Genomic DNA, 15,108 nt, shown 5'->3' with positions numbered 1-15,108 from the left:
TTATATGAAATGTCTAAGGTAGGTAAATCTATAGACAGAAGGTAGATTAGTGGTTGCCAGAGGCTGAAAGAAGAGGCGAATGAGGAGTGACTGCTAATGGGTATGGGAAGCGATGAAAATGTTCCTGTTTTAACATCTGTTTCTCTGCTAAGTTGAACTATGTTTATCTCATTACCTACTATATCCCCACAGCTGAACACAAAGCCTGAACCAAATAAACTTTTGACAAATATTGGTGACTGACTGATTAGGATGAATACATACTTTTCATGGCTTTAAGGTAATGTATGAATTTTAATTATTTTATTTGAAAAATGCTTCTACGCTTTGGACCTAACATTTAGTTTATTCCCACTATTTTCAGATTTCTACATTTATTAAATAACAAATAGCATTGTTTTCAGATAATTTACAAAACAGCAAAAATTGGTTTTGCAGGCTTGTCTCCCCTTATCCCTGAGGAATAGATGAAATACTTTCTTTATATCCCCATTACTTGCTTCATTAATGTATGCTACACTGTCTCAACAGTGGCCGATCATTCTTAGGAATAGAAACATTTTAATTAAAGGCTATAACATTTTCAAGTTTTTTTTTAAAAAAAGACGTTTTAAAATCAGAACTACAGGGTCATAAAAAAGCTAATTTTTGATTCCTCTGTAATCACTTGATTAGCTGTTTATAAGTAAATAGTTTAATAACCTCTTTTTATTCTTGAGAAACTAAAAATTAAGATAAAGGGTTTGTACAAGGAAAGCTTAATCTTTCATAGTTTTTCAAGTCTTCTTCTATACTACAGAATAAAGAGTTAATCATGAAAGGTTAACATGCTGTGGACTCAACTTTGCTCTTATATATAATGTTCAGGAAACAACCTTTTAAAAATCTAGGATTAATTTTACAATGCCTTCACTTTTATAATGGTGGCAAATACTTATGATTCCTAAAATAATGTTGATCAATTTCAACAAACTTTTAATTTAGAAAAAAAAAATGTGATTTACTCCCTGCAGTCCATGTCCACTTGTATTTTCAAAATAAAAATGTGGAATTTTTTTACTTTGATCGTGTTTTATGCAGTACACAGGGAAATAGCACGTTTATCAAACTAATATTTTAATTTACAGTTACTTAGCATGCTGCAATCTTTTCTTCAAAATAAAAACTTCTGGCCCACTGCAGAATAAGAAGAGTTGCCTACATTTGGTAATCACAAACTGTCATCTGCCATGGCTAAAAATAGGGCCAGCCAGTATGTCTTAGGTGCAGAAGGCATCCAATTACATTTCCCCTCAAATCGAATTCTTACAAAAGCTATTCTTTGAGTAACCTGAAATCAGGTTTCAATCTTAAGTCTTTTGTCTATAAGGAGAAAAACACTGAACTAGCTGGTCCTAAAAATACCAGAGGGACAGGGAGTGACCAGCAGGAAAATACCTACTTTTGAAGCAAGAGCAAAAATTAAGTTCTCTTTAATAAAGTCAGGTGAAGAATGAAAAAGGCAGTGACACAAGAAATTAATAAACAAATGAATACTTAAATATTACAATGATATTAAAATTTTCATCAAGTAGTTTCTTACCACTTTAATTGTGATACTAAAAAATAACTGTGGATTTATTAGGAGCCACAATCCTTAATCACAGTTTTTCCCATTTGCCAGGAAAAGTGAATGATTCAGAGTTATTCATTCAGCACCACATAGTAAGCTTTCACCTCCACATATTAAGCATTCATCTGGCCAATAAATGACAGTTCTAGGATCAGAAAAACATCTGCACAGAGCAGAGCTTAGAACTTTTGGCAAAAACAGAGGAGCTTGAGTTCTATTTCTTCATTCAATTTACCATCAGTATAACCCTGAGTATGTGATTTCACCTTTCTATTCCTCATATGTAAAATCAGAACAGTGATACCTAGCTAAGAAGTTATTTGGAGTTGAAAGGAGATCTCATAAATGGAAATGCTTGGTGACCCAGCAAAAATAACAGTAAACAAAGATAAACTTCAAGAGATAAGGTCAAGCAGGACAAAGTGCAATTCTTAACTGAGCCCTGGTTTTTAAAAGGTGAATTCAATTTTCATATGAAAGCACTGCTAACTTGGTTTCAGTTAGCAAGCCTCAGGCTGATGGGCACTGTGTATTGCTACAAAGTATCTCATCCAAATACTTGGCAAACCAGTATCTTTCTCAGCTTATCTCATCTTCCTGTAACAAAGGAGCTTTTGACAAATATACATAAAAGTTCAAGTGCTTTTCTTTTTCATCAGTAAATCTTTCCTGCCTTATTTCTGATAATTACTAGAGTGCTCTGGCCAATTTCAACCACCAAACACCCAAGGAAAAATATTTTACAGAAAATTAGCATAATTTCTATAACTGCCTTTTCTAGAATAATCTAGTAATCCTCTATTCTAAGTCAGGTACTGTGTTGAGTACTTTCTATACATTATCTCTAATCAAAACAAATTCATTAAGGTATTTATTATCCTCATATTATAGATGAGAACTGAGACTTGGAAGTAGTATTAAATAAACTGCATTGTCACAGATGGAAACTCAGGTTTCCATAAAGGTTTTCTCTTTCTCTTTCTCTTCATACCATATTTTGTATTTAAACAAATAGATCAAAATATATTTTGCTTTTATCCTACCTGAGGATGCCAAATAGTGTTTCAACCTCATTTCAATAATTGAAGAGAGAAGCAACTTACACACACACACATATATGTATATACACCTATATGTAGACCAATTCCAGTAATTAAGATTCAGTAACAAGAATAAGTCATATTCTGTTTAAATTGCAAATTGTTTATGCAATCTAAATTGTATCCCACTTAAAAAATGAAATAAAACCACTAAATTAACACAGAAGAAAGGATATAGGTAAGAGGTGAATTGACAAATGATATAAAAACTATTAAATAATTAATAAATTTGTTTAAAACATAAAGGTGTGAAATTAAGTCAATGTTCAATTTCACTTCACAAAAAATCTAATGCTGCACACAAGGCTAGAACCTGCATAGTATTCCTGAGAACACATGGCATTCACAAACAAAATTGTTTTCAACACTGAGTGAGGTTCCATACTCCTTTTCCCACATACTAGAAGTGAAAGGTAGTTTCTAATTTTTTTGGAAAAGTATTTCCAGTTCTCTAGTAATCGACAGTATTTGAGGAATATGGTGGGATCCTCTTACCCAGGTTTAGTATTGGTAAAATGAGTCCCTGCATTTATGAAGCTGCACAGGGAAACAAGTCATCATGAATGAGAAAATTTTCACTACTCAACTGATCAATTAATCCAGCTCAATATGCTTTTTGTTTAACTTCACAATCCAGCCTCACCCATCACTTAAATGTCTTGCCAGATAAGACAACACAAAACGAGAGCAATGCAAAATTGCAAATCTTCCTAATAATGCAGGATTTCATACTGTTGATGAGAATAATGTTGGAGAATTGCTCAAAAAAGCTGACAGCCCAATAGGCACTTCAAAGCAGAATATCAAAAGATTAAGAGAAGCCCCTGAGAACGTCAGTAAAACCCCTGAACATTTTTTGTAAAGGGACATTATTTATGATCCACTGTGAAAGTCAACAATGAAGTGAAAGGTACCATTTTGTGTTACTCAACAATTTTGTGGCAAAAATCACAACACCAAAAGGTCCGAGAACTTGATTCATCCTCTGTCCATTCTCAGAACTTATGCATAACTGTGACTGCAACCTAAATATTAAGAATAAACTAAAATAAGCTTATTTTCATAATTGTTGGTTTTCTTTTGCAAGATACAGTCTTAAATCTTTTCCCCTCCATTATTTGCTATGAAAGTTGGGTTCACTTCTTATAGTAGTCTTTTTTATTACACTAAGTATCTTTAGGTAGAAAATGTTTTCAACAATGTATTGCAGGAAAGTAAAGACCACCTATGGTTGTTTGTTGCCTTCTAAAGATATTCAGATTTCTCTGAGATACAGAAGAGTGAGGTCCCCACAATCAAATTCACCAAGTTTTTAAAAAGTTATTTAAATTCACCAATTTACTCAGTTCGTGAAGTTTTCAATACTTCCTTTAATCCCATACTCTTTCCAGGTTTATTAGAAGAAAAAAAAAAATAGAAAAGAAACTAATTCTAATTTCTCATTTCCAATTCCTCTAAACTGTATGAAAATTTTCCCTTCTCAAAAAAAATCCATACAGTTAATTCTATTTTCTCCAACATAACTAAGTAAGTATCTTCTAAGCATTTTGGGTATACATCCTCCAAGCCAGTGACTCTCCCTACCTGCACAAATGTTAACAATCTTCAATTGTAATATTATTTCTGATAATATTTGATAAGCATGTAGCCACTCATTTTAAATTACTGGAACTGACTGAAATAGGCATATAAAGATATACATTGGTTCAATGCATAATTTATAATGCTTTAAATTTTACTTCTTGTTGGCATCCAAGCATTAAAAGAAATAACACCCAGCCTTAGAAAAAAGGAAATCACTGCCTAAAACCCTATTTTCTACTAATAAAAACTTAAAGAAAAATATCCTGTGCCTTAACTCAAGAAACTTGACAAGGCTTAATATACCAGGGAGTGGGAAAGGTGGGGTGAGCTCAAAGCACATATGCGTTCAGAAAAACAAAAGACTTCACTAGTAGGTAAACTAGCTATCTTTTTAGTTTCAGAACTGTATACACTTATAATACACACCCAATACAAATGTTGAGTAAATGCCTAATACTTCAGACAAATGAGATAAGCTAAAGTTGTCATATCATGGCTTAAAATAATCTATCCAAACTTATTTTAGAAAATTTAGGTGAAAAATAAACAAATGAGTGCATACAACAAAGAACAGCTACAATTCCTCACGTTCTTATGGAAAATCAGAACTTTACCCAGTTTGTAGTCTGAACCAAATATGAGAGTAGAAACTTTTAAATCTATCTCAATGCCCAATTCCTAACAGACTTGCAGGATGCATTAATATTTGATAATTTTTTTATCTTTAAGGTGCACCACATGATACCCCTTCCCCCAAACCTTAAGTACATACTACCTAAAATAAATATAAGTAAATGCTACATACAATAAATTCAAGACAGGGACAGAGAACACAATAATAAATAATATTTTATCCCTATACCTTACACAACTACCTAAGGTAGATTAAAAAATGTTGAAAGTCATAAAGCAGATAATGTATATTTTTATATATATATACACACACACGCATACACACACACCCCCATATGTAACCATGAATGTAAGTCAGCATTTTCCATTATGAAGCAGAGAAACAAACAGAAAATCTGTCTCAGAACACTGCCTGAAGAATGCAAAGAGACTTTTATTCCTAAGCAATTTAATGGTCCTTTTTTAAACAATCAACTAAACAACTGACATCCTTTAGCCTAAATTCTAGCAAGAGATGGGATTACGTGAATAAATACAAGGAGAATCCAGCAGATACCCAGAAAGCAGAGTAAGAATTCTATTCACTGCTTAAATATTCTTCCTGCGTCCAAGCATGTAATCTAATCCTTAAAGGCACAGAGAAATTATACTCTGGAGAGTTCCCAATAGATTTAACCTTTGACAATACTAAACAACCAACCACACCTATTTCCATCCATTGCTAGTGTGCAGACTTGTTTTATGCCAAGTGAGGACCATACAAAAAGAAATATATACTACATTCAATCAGATGCTGTGGTTAGAATATGCATGAATCAAAAATCAAAACATGGGTTGTTTAGCTTATATTTTTTCTATCTTCAGTTGTTTAAGTACAAATATAAATTGTAAAATAAAAACAAAGGTCCCATGCCATCAGCTGTGTGGTCTTTATCTCTTCAGTATTCTCGGTTTCCATACCCGTAAAATGAGAAAGTTAGAATAAATGACTAAGATGTTTTATCCTTAGGTAACCTAAAAATTTTGAATTAAGAAAAGTTGCTTAATTTACTTAATTCCTCCTTTATGAAGGGGGAAGGTAGGAGATAAATTTTCTAATTTTTCCCACTTGAGGAAATATTTTACATTTTTCCAAAAATGTATGCATGGGGTTCAAAGCTAGGAGTAAGCCTGACTAAATATCAGAGCTCTCAGCCTCTCACTTATTGACAAGCTGGGCAAGCCAAGGAGACCCAAAGATGAATCTACCACTCTGCCTGTCTTCAAGGAATTTAAGGGCTAGAAAAAGAACCAAGATTTATGTATATAAAATTTATATATATATAAATTTGTATATATTATAAACTTATATATATATCTTTACTAGAAGGCACAAGAGAATGGGAGTTCTGAGGAGTGCTGGATTTTCTCCAACTGGGAGAATTAGTGAACACTGCAGGGAGGACAAAATGAAATGGGAAGAAAGGGCATTCTAGGCAGTGAAAAAAACAAGAGCGAAGGGGCATACTTCGGGAACCAGTCCTTGAATTTGGATGGAAAGAGGGAATTAATGGAATTATAAAGGTTGGAACAAGGCCATGGAATGGCTTTTAAATGTCCAAGATAAACACTATAAAATCAGTCTGAAAAGTGAAGGGAAATCCCTCTATATGCCGCCGCTGGAGCCCACTTTAGGAAGATTAATTTGACTGACACATGGGATTTAGAGGAAAGACCAGTTGGAGTCCTGGTGAGGAATTAGGAGTCCCCAAACTTGGGTAAATAAAGAGAACAGAGAGGATATTTTCATCATTGCTCAAAATAAAAATTTGTACGTTCTCTCTGGAGAGCTGTTTTGCAACATGCACCAAAGGCCTAAATAGTAAAACTTTGCAATCTGAAAATAATCACAGATGAGAACAGAGACTTGTATTCAATTATACTCATTTCAGCATTGTTTATACTTGCAAAAATTTTAGAAATAAACTGAATATTTAACTATATGGGATTAACAAAACGTACACGAGAATACTGTAGCCATTAAAACAATGTAGAACATTTAATAAAGGCATTTCTCCAGTTGGTGGGGGGAAAGGATTACAGAACAAAGTGCACCACATGACATCCCCTCCCCCAAACCGCCCCACCCCCACCCCATTAAAAATATACACCAAAGCCATTCTCTCTATGAGGTTATGGTACCTTCTGTCTTATTTTTCTACTTGCTTACATACCTTCTAGATATCTTATAAATTTCTTATAACAAGTATTTCCTACAACACTATTAAACCAAGATTTAGAAAAAATGTCTAATTAATGCCTAAACATCAGGTTTCAGCTAGATCTTCCTCCAGTCAGTAGATCTCACAATTGGTTAATGGCCAAGTTCCCTTCTCAGGCATTTTCTGGCACTCCCAGAAGGAAGGAAGGCATTTCAAGCAGCAAAACCCCTGGCCCCTCTCAACCTAAATGTATTTGCATATACCTGTACCCACATACTCAGTAACCTTAGGCTTACAAAGAAATTGAAAGTGGCCTATCACAGGTAAAGATCACAGGTTCAGCCTTACAAAAACCTCGGAAAGGAAGAATGCTCCAGAAATTATCCAAAGCCAGCTTGTCATGAGGAACAATTAAATTGAATTTTAATGCTAGAAACATTTCTGTTCCCAGCCTAAAGAAACATCTCTCAAAAGTCACCTATGACATATTAACTGCCAAATCCAAAAAACACTAGCAATAATTAATGGACAGTTTTGCATGAACTCCTAAAATTCAACAGGGTACACAACCATTTTTCAGTTTTCATATTAACCAGCCTCTGTGGCATTTAACTACCCATTCCTTCTTAATAATTTAAGGTCGGAGAGAATTTTCGTCAATGAAACTACACTATCCTGCTTCTTCTACTGCTTTGATTATAATTTCCAGATCTTTCTGGTTCCTCATACCACCATAATATATGTTGCAAACTTTCTTTCCTTAAGCTTCACTTCTGTCTATGCAAACTTCCTCACGATATTCAGCTGTCTCACTTTGCATTGAATTCCTAATTCTTCCCTATTGAATCTATCACTTCTTTCACTTCAAATTCAAAGTGTCTGAAACCCAACTTGGGATATCTTTTCCATCTACTTTAGTTCTGTTTCTGCCAATATTAAAGCACTATCGTTGCCAAAGCTTCACTCTGACCTGAAACTTCATGTTGTCCTTTCAGTCCCTCCTTCACCCTTGTCCACAAATCTATGCCAAATGTCAAGTATTCCTTCCTTGAGTTTCTCAAATCTGTCACTTCCTTTTCATTTCTATTTCAGGCCAAGTTCAGGAACTATTTGCTTTACATGTGGGCATAACTACAGTCATCCTAACTGGTCTGCTTCTAGCTTCTATCTCCTCCAATTAATTTACACGGTACCCTAAACCAATCTTTCAAACACTGCTCTTGTTTTATCACTTCCTACTTCAAAACTTATAAAGGCTCTTTATATCCTTTATGATAAAATCCAAAATCCAATGCCATCTGCAATCTAGCCCAGGATATCTTTTCATAAAACCAGAGAATATTAAAGTTGGAAGATCTAGAGACATCATACAAAGGAAACTAAGGACCAAAAAGTATAAATTTCTCATTCAAGCCAAAATCCAAACAAATACCAGAACCAAGTTAAAAACGTACATCCACATTTTCTGAATTTTTCTGATTATAACATGAATCACACCAGGATGCTTAATATACAGATTGCCAGGTCCCTCCCATGTATATTCTGATTTAGTAGGTCTCAGCAGGAGCCCAGGAACCTGTATTCTTCAAAGGCACTTGCTGATTCTCCTGTTCAGGAAAGTTTGAGGAAACCTGACCTAGATCTTCGAAATCTTCTACATTCTTTAACTAAACCAATTTTATCTTCCTACTGTCCTACATAAACATTATTTTCTATCCAGAGAGCTCTATTCACTGTCTCAATTAAACCTTGTCCAGTGGTTACACCAGGCACCCACCCTATCCTAACCACCAAACCTACAAATTCCTTACTATTTTAAGCTCTTCAAAATCTTTTGACTGTTTGAATTAATGCTCTCCATATAACCTCAATGATCAAATACTATATAGGTTTCATATTTTGTAAGTATATATATTATGGAGCAAATATTACCTTCAATCACATCAGAACAAAAGAAATCTACGATAAGACTATATAAAGAATACATATTTAAATTGTCTTAGCCTGAAAGAAATAAAACGTCTTAAATACCAAACTAATCAGCAAAAAATACTTTTTTCTTAACATTGAAATGAGAGCATCATGAGAGCATCTGTTATGCTTTATCATCATTGGATACTTTTTTAACTTGGCACTTAAAATAATGGAAGAGAAGGCAGTAGAAAATGTTAGGGCCTACCTAATCTACCTAGAGCCTAGACTGGGTTCTTTCCTCTCTTGTCCCATTAGAAAACAAGAAAATCTCATTCAATGGCAGCTTCAGCTTCTCAGTGACTTCCAATTTAAATTTTACTCCATAATCTACAACATTAGGAGTAGAGGCTGATAAAGAAAATACTAAAATATAACTTCAATGAATCAGAAAAACAGGTAAAATTAGTCTTACTGAACAGGAAAACCAAAGACAAGTACCAAAAATATTAAGACCATTCCACCTACATAAAATAAGGCTCCCCAGAGATATTCAAGAGTAGATCTGATTTTATATTTAGTGCTGAATAATGATCAAATAAATCTCTGGTCTAAAATGTATTATACTGGATCTTAATTTCTCCTTTTCTCAAAACTTCCCTAAATTAGTCTAGCAAATAAAGAACTTATTAAATGGTCTAAGATTTAAATTATTAATACACAACCTTAATAGTTGAAGAGAGGGCCTTGATGTGACTTTTCACCTATGTTAAGCCTATATTTATTGTATTGTTAATACCTCTATCATTCTTACTTATCAAAAATTAGAGTATATCAGTTCAACTTTCACTTTTTTATACTAATGGCCAGAAAGATGAAGAAATAAAAATCTTTCTCTTCATTAAATTCATATGTAAAGGAACCATGAAGGTAATAATCCAAACCTCTATTGTTTCCTATTCTTTAAATTGTAACTATCAAATCTTTCCAAAGTCTCAAAATGAACTCAGTCTTAAACTCATCTTCTTCCCACATCTCTTTACTGAACAATTTTAAAAAGAATGCTGTGAAAATTATTGTAATTAGCTCAACATATCACTTTTAGAAACATTATCATTAATCCTGCTAACAATTCTGCTTTAAAAGGAAATGACACTTAAAGAAAATTATAAAACTTGAAAGCATCCATAAAAAACTGATTTTGCTTGTGTGGCATGTCTATTAGGACTATTCAAAAATACCTAATAATTTTTATGTCTACTTACTGTAAGTGGTCAGATACATAGCATACCACCTTCTCTTTTTTGAAATGGCACATTTATCCACATAATAAATTATTTTTAAAATATTCATTACAATCAGTATTTTACCACTTATGGGCTTAAATTCTTACACAGTGATTCACTGAGACTTGAAAGAGCCTGGGCTTTCAAGGGGGAGGAAAAGGGATCAAGATCACTGATTGGTTATCACAAAGACAGAGGTTAGTGACTTAAATGTAGGCATGCATTTAAAACAACTGTGTATACATTTTAACAAATGCAAGATATATAAAAATATAATCTGATTAAAAGGCATTTGGTTATCATTTTAAAGGCTCAAGTCAGATTTTCAAAACAAAAGAAAACATACTTATTGCAAACGCACTGTCATACTACCTACAAACCTTTGGCTATAATTTCAACTACACCAAGTCAGTTTTTTTTTTATACTTGGCCACGGTAACATGTCATTATAGAATACAAAGATAGCTATGTAAGACTTATCACACCAAAGTGACCAACAAATCACATATGTTAGAACTATACTGGTACAACGTGCAAGATGAGAGAACTGAACCTAAACAACCATAGGACTGCAAAGGCTAAACCAGATGCCAGTGAAACCTAATAGCATGCCATTCCCTAACACACAACCAAATGTAAAAACACATGCAATAGCTGTTTTAATCCTTTAGCTTTAAGCCTTTCAGATACTTCATTTTGACTCCACAATACATCTAAATTGCAAAGCTTTTCTCAGGGAAAAGATATTACTGATCACATGTAAAAACTGAATAGAAGATTAAAAAGCAGATATACCCTTGTCCTTCCAATTTTTCTTCTGACCGTCCATCTCTTGTCACGAGCTGCCCTGCAGCTGCTATTATCAGTGCATACCAACAAAAAAGCTGCAACTGCAAAAATCTACACCCTGAGACATGAAATATCCGTTTCCTCAACCGAAGCCTGCAGTCTTCTCTGCTGCACAACTGCAGCAGGACTGAAGTCACCTGACATGTTCTGGGTGTGGAACAGTCTGACGCAGTGCAATCTGTAACTAGGCTACTAATGCTCAGGGACTAATGCCTTCATTCTATCTGTTTATTGTTCTAGTCTTTTGCTTGTTACTCATACCAAATGCAGCTACATTTGCAGGGGCAGAAGCAGACCACCAAAAGAAAGGAAAAGAGGATTGGTCTATCAACAGAAATATACTGAATATAAAAATGCACTTAAAGTCATGTGCAGTTTTGTGGGGTTTTTTTTTTTTTTCCACCGCCAGTGGCATTATGTTGCTGGTTTCCAATTCACTTAAACTCTGAAATCAATGGTTACCTGATAAGATTAAAATGTACCGATCCAAAGAAGGGTTATAGTTTAAATTTCAAGCCTGGGAAATGCCAAGTCTCCTCTTACTTTCCAAGTTTATGAAGGTTTTAAGCACTTGGCAGTTTGCACCCTTACGAGGGTACAAGAGAAGAATCACAAAGTCAAGTTATTAATATTTATTGAATATATGCTACTTCAATAGAAAATGTTTTTATCTGATTTTGGCAAGCTCATCTTTCTAATGCAATACTCTCTCTTTTGTCCTCTGTTACAATTATGGAAATTCAGAGATTTACAAATACTTACTTTTCCTTAATCATTACCTGCTCCAATGCAATCTTTCAATAAATATTGATTAGACACCCTCATAGGTACTTGGCTTCGGGAGAAATACTCAATGTGCTAAATTATATTATTTGCCTTAAGAAAAGGACATAAGTTCAAATTAAAATTTTACTGGTAACTATATAAAATATAAAATTTTCAACATTTGGCATTCATTCCATTACAGAAGATTATGTCTTTACTAATGTTCCGCAACTGGTTCATCTGATGTTAACATCTAAGAAACATCTAGAAAAGGCAATAAATAATGACAAGTCAGTTAAAATATTTAAAAATGTATATGACTGTAAGTATTATAAGAAATGTGCCCTACGTACAAAAGTATATACTTCTTAAGATTGTACAGCCACACTGAAATTAAGATAATATTATCTGAAACTTGCTATAAAATTACATAAGCTGCAAAAACACTTAATATCACCAGTGGTTTAAATACCAGTGACTCATTTCTTTCCCTGTCTTCCTAACTCCAAATTTAAATAAAGCCAAGTGATTTTTAAGTCCAGTATTCTCAGCTTAAGAGTTAATATTTAACTTTAAAATGTATTCACTGAACCCTTGAATACTGTGATTCTTGAGAACCCTGTCACCGTGTCATCACGGCTGAAAATGTCTGGCCTCTCCACAAAGTAATTTGGAATTCCAAACTATTCAGTAGGTACTGAGCTTCCAAGATAATATTTTCTAATAATGAAACCCTTAAAACTGAAAGACAATAAATACATTATTAAAATACTCGAAAACAGCACCCAAACACCGTTTTCAAGTCAGAGATTACTACACTAATGAGAGTATTAAATTTTTTTTTTCTTGAAACAAAGGTATTTAGCATTTATACTATTCACATTGTCTGTGGTACTTGGTTTGGTTTAACAAATTAAAAAACAATATAGTCTGAGAGTAGCAAGAATACCCAATTATCTAAACATACCCACTCATCTAAGCGTTAAACGTATTTAATAGCTCCCCTGGCAGATTAAAAAACCAAAATAGGAACCCTGAAGTTAAGTAGCATTCCTACCGTACACCGTTAATATCCAATTCTTTAATTTTTATGGTCTTTGGCATTTAAACTACTGTGTTTACAGGAAAACCTAGCATATGGAAATCAACTGACATTTTGCCCATTTCTTTCTTAGAAAGTTTTACGTTTGTTAGTTAAGTTTTGTAAGCTAAGCAAAAAAAAAGTGCCTTAAATTTGAAATTTTGATGAGACAAATTTTTTAAGAATGTAAAGCCATATGGAACTATATTTATTGTGAGGATCAAATAAGATAATGTAAGCAAAAGGCCATAGAACAGTGCCTGGCAAATAGTAGGCACTGTAAGTGCTAGCTATTTAATATTTTTATGCTAAAAATAGCACCAAACTATGAGGCATGTAAGACAAATCTAAGAAAGGTCATATTCAAGCAATTCTAAACACACACACACACACAATAGTTCTTTTATTCTCTAGCTGAGAAAATGTATGTATGCATAGTTTATGGGTACTATTCCACTTTAAACCCCAACTTAATGGATCAAAGAAAGGATAACAATCTTAAAAATGTACCTTCATTTTTTTCCCCAAATACTTACGATTTTGTTGAAAAATGAAAAATTATTTCAAGAACAATTTTCAAATACAGCAGATATGCTCCAACTTCCAAAAATTTGATTATTTGGGACAGAATTCTATTTTGCCTTAAAAGCAAATGCTATCAATGATGCAAAGACTTCCAAAGGGGGGGTCACAGAAGCATCCTTTATTTATAATGCATTAAATAAAAGTGCTGTCTGAATTCTAAGTTCTACTGTATTTGTGTGTGCACATGCGCATGAAGGGATGGGAGTAGAGGCTAGGTTCTTTGCCTAAACTCAAAATCAGTCTTGCACACAACTTCTGAAATAAACTGTTCAAAGTTCATGTCGGGAAATTTCCCACTCTTAATTTTCCCTATTCCCAGGTTCCCCACCAAGCATGACAAAAAACAATGGCAAAAACCTCCCCAAGCACATCCTGAACTCTTTCCCAAAGGGTACCATATTCTAAAGTTATCTCTAATCTCCATATTTCTCATCTCTTCACATCTCAAATCACAACTCTCATTTTCTTAGTGAATGTTGAGACTCACTCGTGCCTCCCCGCAAAAGACATGTTCAAGTCCTAACCCAAGTCCTGTGGGTGTGAACCCATTTGTAAATAGGAACTTGAGGATGTATTATTAGTTAGGGTGTGGACTCATTTGTGAATAGTATCTTCGAAGATCCTATTTAGATAAAGCCAAATCCAATCAGGATGATCCATAATTCATGACTGGAGTCCTTATAAAGCAGAGGAAATTTGGCTGTAGTCAGTCAGTAAACACCAGAAGTCAGCAAAAACCAAGGGGGAGAAATCACCATGTGACAAGCTGCCACAATGCTGCCGACTTGGAGAGAGCAAGACCTGCCAATATCGTGATGCTGGACTTCAAGCCTCCAACTCTGTGTGACAAAAAATTCCTGTTTGTTGACCCAAACCAATTGTGAGGTTATTTGTCATAGCAGCCCTGGCAAACTTAAAAGTATACTACTGCACTTACCTCATTAGTAGGAAAACTGCATGATTAAGTAAATTCCTACTGAAGAATTTAAAAAAAAGAAAGAAAAACCCTTTCTCATTAACCCTCTCAGAAATTGTGTGTGTGTGTGTGTGTGTGTGTGTGTGTGTGTGTGTGGCTTGTATCTAAATGGTAGGGTTTCAGACAGTACAGAAAGGTATTTTAGATTTTAGAATAGGCAGTAATGTGTAGGCCTTAAGCCTGCCCCAGACAGCTCTCTTAAGATACTGCTCCTTTTCCATTTCTTTCCTCTACTTCTGAACCCAAGAAAAACCCAAGTTTTTGGATTAAAAGTGCTCTTCTCTGAGTTGGGAACTGCTTGTGTACTATTCTTGAGGGAGAAATAATTTCTACCTTCCTGCAGTAGAGAACAGGATTCTTTTTGTTGTTGTCGGTAATAAGGAAATAATCATAGCTATACAGTAGTTTTAAACTTCAAAATTTTACTATTCTGAGCTACACAAAGATATGAAATTAAATGTACATCTCATTACTGAAAGGTATTAAACAATTTTAAAACCCTATCATATGCTGTAATATAATGCC

General features: G+C 33.9%; 1 protein-coding gene across 4 annotated transcripts in view; it reads right to left on the bottom strand.

The window, feature by feature from the left end:
- RTN4 (reticulon 4) overlaps window positions 1-15,108 on the bottom strand; it is an 82,312-nt gene that overhangs the window by 24,084 nt on the left and 43,120 nt on the right. Inside the window, exon 1 of one of the 4 annotated variants that reach the window (XM_037806528.1) lies at window positions 11,123-11,299. The exons of the other annotated variants lie outside the window; for them this stretch is intronic. Within the exon in view, the coding sequence (XP_037662456.1) occupies window positions 11,123-11,156 (34 nt within the window). The 5' untranslated portion in view covers window positions 11,157-11,299. Of the gene's footprint in view, window positions 1-11,122; window positions 11,300-15,108 lie in introns of those variants that run through there. 4 annotated transcript variants of the gene reach the window in all.

The sequence above is a fragment of the Choloepus didactylus genome, chromosome 17 (assembly GCF_015220235.1).
Source record: "Choloepus didactylus isolate mChoDid1 chromosome 17, mChoDid1.pri, whole genome shotgun sequence".
Lineage (NCBI taxonomy): Eukaryota > Metazoa > Chordata > Mammalia > Pilosa > Megalonychidae > Choloepus > Choloepus didactylus.
Note: the sequence above shows the minus strand (reverse complement) of the source record. Positions and strands in the feature narration are given on the sequence as shown.